Genomic DNA, 3,931 nt, shown 5'->3' with positions numbered 1-3,931 from the left:
ATAATTAAAGTAATATACCCTTTGGGGGGGGGGGTTAACATCACATAAATTCACCAATTTCTCCCGAAATACATAAAAGTAAGTCACCGTTAAACTAGGAGAAGAATAGAGTGAAGTTTAAAGTTACCTACACATCCATATGAATAAAACACGTCGTCAGATTTTAATTGAAAGGATTATTAGTGGCTCTTTCATGGGTGCCCTGAATGCAGCTGTGGGCGAAACTGATGCAAACTCAGCTGACAGTTCTCATGCTCGAGTCCACGAGAGAATCAAGAGATCCTTACACGACCTGCGTGACTTGTGTAAGAGCTACAGATTCAAGAACTTTCTACAAACATGTTTATGCTTATCTAACAGCAGCAAATGTAAATGACGGAACCACACTTTGTGCAAAAGTAGAAATTCGGCACGAAAAACAGCAATAATACAGAAACAAAGGTGCAGTGTAGTGTTCGGTCGTTCTTGAACGATTCGTTCATTTTGAACGAATCTTTAATGTGATTATATTCGGAGCTCCGTAGTTATTAAATAATCTCAGTTAAACTGTAGACCTAAGCTAACACACAGCTGTATATAGGCCTAAATACAGAACTACAGAGTACAGAAGATATTAGCCTACACCACTTAGGCCAATTAAAATATTATTTAAAAAAAAAAAACTGACCCGAAACAATAGGTAGTCCTTCAGAATGTAGGCTAGATATAGGCAGCAGTAATTTATAATCTAATATAATGCACGCAAATTTGTTCTTTACAGAACGGAGCGGGATCTGAGCGGGAATTGGTTTACGGTGAGCGTGAGCGGAATATTAACGGAGCGCTTGCTTGGGCGGTTAGAGCGACTGAGTGGAGCGCACGTCCATAGAGCGGAAAACGTAGCCGCTTCGCTCACATGCTCTGGTGTAGATCGTCCGTATTATGCATAACTTCCGTGAATTCAAAGCGTGTTTCTATTGGCTTCTGCAGCAGTCATTCACAATTCTTCTCAGCGACTACAGCCCGCCTTCCCGCGAGAAAACCCATCCATTGGCTCATCCGTCATCCAATTGCATTCGTTCTGGGTTTCGAGAGGCCAGCCGTCCTGCCAATCTTCTGTTCTGCATTCCCATTGGCTGATCAGAACAAAAAGAGGCAGGACCTGATAAGGAAATGAGTTTCCTTGTCTGTGTATGTCGAGCGACGGCCGACGGTGCAGTATGGCGAGCTAAACCGTTAAACAAAAACCAGTCTGTCAAATCCAGCAGTCTGCTTCATGGTTTGGGTGATTCATTAACTGATGGACCTGGCCGCTCTCGTGAAGGCTTGCTGCGTGAGGTAGACTCGTGATTTCCGGCTGAGTGTGGTGATGATGACCGCGGAGCTGGACAGTCGCTTCTGCGCCGATAACCTGCTAACCAGCGAGGACTGGGGTGAGTAACGTTACCCCCGATGGCTCCTAATGAGCGTGTGATGATGATGATGATGCCGACGCCGCTGGAGCGCCCCAGGGAGCGAGTCCGGAGTCACTCCGCATCAGTCCAGTACTGGATTACCTCGAGACCAGATCTGCGTCTCATCTCCGCAACTAGAGAGACATCCCCCCCGTTTAGAGCTCAAAAACATGACACGTTAAGAATAAACGATTTGTGGTATAAAAATGGTAACATTTTATAATAACGTTCATTAATAACAGCTTTGTACGGTACGATCAAATGTGATTGATTATGTGAAAATATATTAATCAGAGTTTCCTGATATTTTTTCTTACTGTATGAATACATTACATAATTCGCATTAGTAACTGTACTAGATTTTTACATCTGCTGAAGAACAGCGGGGCTTTGTGGGCGGTTGCCAGGGCGTTGCTATGTGGTTTGATTAGGGTTCTGTGTGGTTGCTAGGTGGTTGTTAGGGTGTTCTGAGTGGATGTTCGCTTACCCAAATTAAGAAGTCACCAGCGTCTCAGAAAAGTAATTGCACCCATTTTACAAATTTGTAATTGTATTTTTGTAATTAGTGTATTGTTAACAATGGACCCTTTTCACAAGACTGTGGTGACGCGTTTCAATGGTCACCAGCATCATAAATCCCACAAAGTTTTTTGTATTATTTTTTTTATGTACATTTTTAACACTATACTTTGTATTATATTATCTTTGTATCAAAATACAAAACAGCTAGTTAACACTAATGTGAGGGTGTGTGATGGTAAATTTGACCTCGTTCTCTCTGACTGCCGTTATCAGTCTCTCTCTCTCTATTTATTTCCTTTTTTTTTTTTTGAAAGTCATGAAAACACTATCATGGATCATAATGTTTCTTTTGCTATTTCAGCAAATGCGATGCAAAAAATACATTTGTGGTAGTCTCCCTTTCACCGCTATAGAAGTTTACCCAACTATGACGACTTCCGCTGCTGAAGAAACCCGGAAATGTGAAAAAGGTCCACAGTGTTAGTAAAGCAGCATATCAGATGTAAACCTGTATGTCTGGCATGTGTAATGTTATATAATTTATGTAGTAGCTGCTCTGAACGTGAGATCCTCTGTTACATCTCTATTCCCTCTCCTCTCCAAGGACATTACTGTTCGGGTGGTGTGGAAAGAGAGGGTGTCTGATTAGGGGTGGACCATGTGAAGGATGGGCTGGCTTATGGACAGCAGAGCTTGGCCTGTTACAGAAATCTCAGAATATTTCACATAACAGATGTTTACATGTAGTCTACAAAACAAATATCTGAGTTTCTAGAAATGACCCTGTTCAAAAGTTTATGTAGACTTGAATCTTAATACTGTGAGTCTGGATGATCAGCGACTGTTTTAATGTTTTGTGAGACTTTATCGTGAAGTTGATGATACACAGGGCAACTTTTTGAGCAATGTTGCTGACAACCAGGTGAGACACAAGGCCCACGACCGATCTAAAGTATCCAGATAGAAATTTGTTGCCCATTCTTAATGTGAAAGTGCCCAAGCAACAAGCAAAACGTTGCCCCGTGTATCACCACCTTGAGCCTCCTGTTGGTCCCGAGCAGTTCAACGGCCCGCTGTTCTTCAGGAAAATCCTCCAGCTCCTGCACACTCTTTGGTTTTCCAGCATCTTCTGCATATTTGAACCCTTTCCAGCAGTGAATGCATGATTTTGAGGTCCATCTTTTCAAACTGAGGATAATTGAGGGATTCATGCACTACTAAAGTGTGCAAACATTCATGCTCCGATAAGCAACATAATGCATTAAGAGTGTAAACTTTTGAAAAGTATGTGTACTTTTTTATTTTTTGTTTAAAGTCTGTGTAAAGCAATATTAAATATGTGTTCTGAGTTTGTCACACCACAGAAAATGTTATTAACCACCCAGCCAAATTTGAATGATAAAAAAAAAAAACCAAGTAAAAATAGCGCTGGGGCGTGTCCTCTTTCGGTGCAGAAACCACGCCCACTCGTGGGAAAGATACCGCTACGACCTGAATGGATGCTCCTGCTAGCAGCTTAATTTAAATAAGAAGACCGAGCTGTTTTGTAAATTATTGCAACCAGGTATTATGCATTTACGTGACGAAGGCATAGCTAGCTAGCCAAATGTAGGCTGTAGTAAGTAACTAACAGTAATGACAGTAACTGAGCGGGTGAACCACTGATGCTGATGCGCTCTAGTTGTTAGGTGTGTTCGGCTTGAAGCAGCGCTGCAGACCGATCGGCATGTGACATTAAAGGGTTAGTTCACCCAAAAATGAAACTTAGGCTGCGTTTTACTCACCCCCGAGGCATCCTAGGTGTATATGACTTTCTTCTTTCAGACGAATCCAGTCGGAGTTATATTAAAAATTGTCTTTGATCTTTCAAGCTGTTTCATGGCACTCAGCGGGTGTTGCATTGCTTCAGTCCAAAAGAACTTAAATAAAAATCGCCCATCCATAAAAAAAAGTGTCTCACACGCGGCTCCCGGGGG

General features: G+C 42.0%; 1 protein-coding gene across 4 annotated transcripts in view; it reads left to right on the top strand.

Annotated features, from left to right (window-relative positions):
• The first annotated feature begins 1,169 nt into the window (after positions 1 to 1,169).
• Positions 1,170 to 3,931, top strand: part of LOC107726167 (cyclic AMP-dependent transcription factor ATF-6 beta-like) — a 22,342-nt gene continuing 19,580 nt past the window's right edge. For all 4 annotated transcript variants that reach the window (XM_016535686.1, XM_016535684.1, XM_016535685.1 and 1 more), the window contains exon 1: positions 1,170 to 1,412. In XM_016535686.1, the coding sequence (XP_016391172.1) occupies positions 1,349 to 1,412 (64 nt within the window). In that variant the 5' untranslated portion in view covers positions 1,170 to 1,348. The remainder of the gene's footprint in view (positions 1,413 to 3,931) is intronic.

The sequence above is a fragment of the Sinocyclocheilus rhinocerous genome, unplaced genomic scaffold (assembly GCF_001515625.1).
Source record: "Sinocyclocheilus rhinocerous isolate Xijiao unplaced genomic scaffold, SAMN03320098_v1.1 scaffold1628, whole genome shotgun sequence".
Lineage (NCBI taxonomy): Eukaryota > Metazoa > Chordata > Actinopteri > Cypriniformes > Cyprinidae > Sinocyclocheilus > Sinocyclocheilus rhinocerous.
Note: the sequence above shows the minus strand (reverse complement) of the source record. Positions and strands in the feature narration are given on the sequence as shown.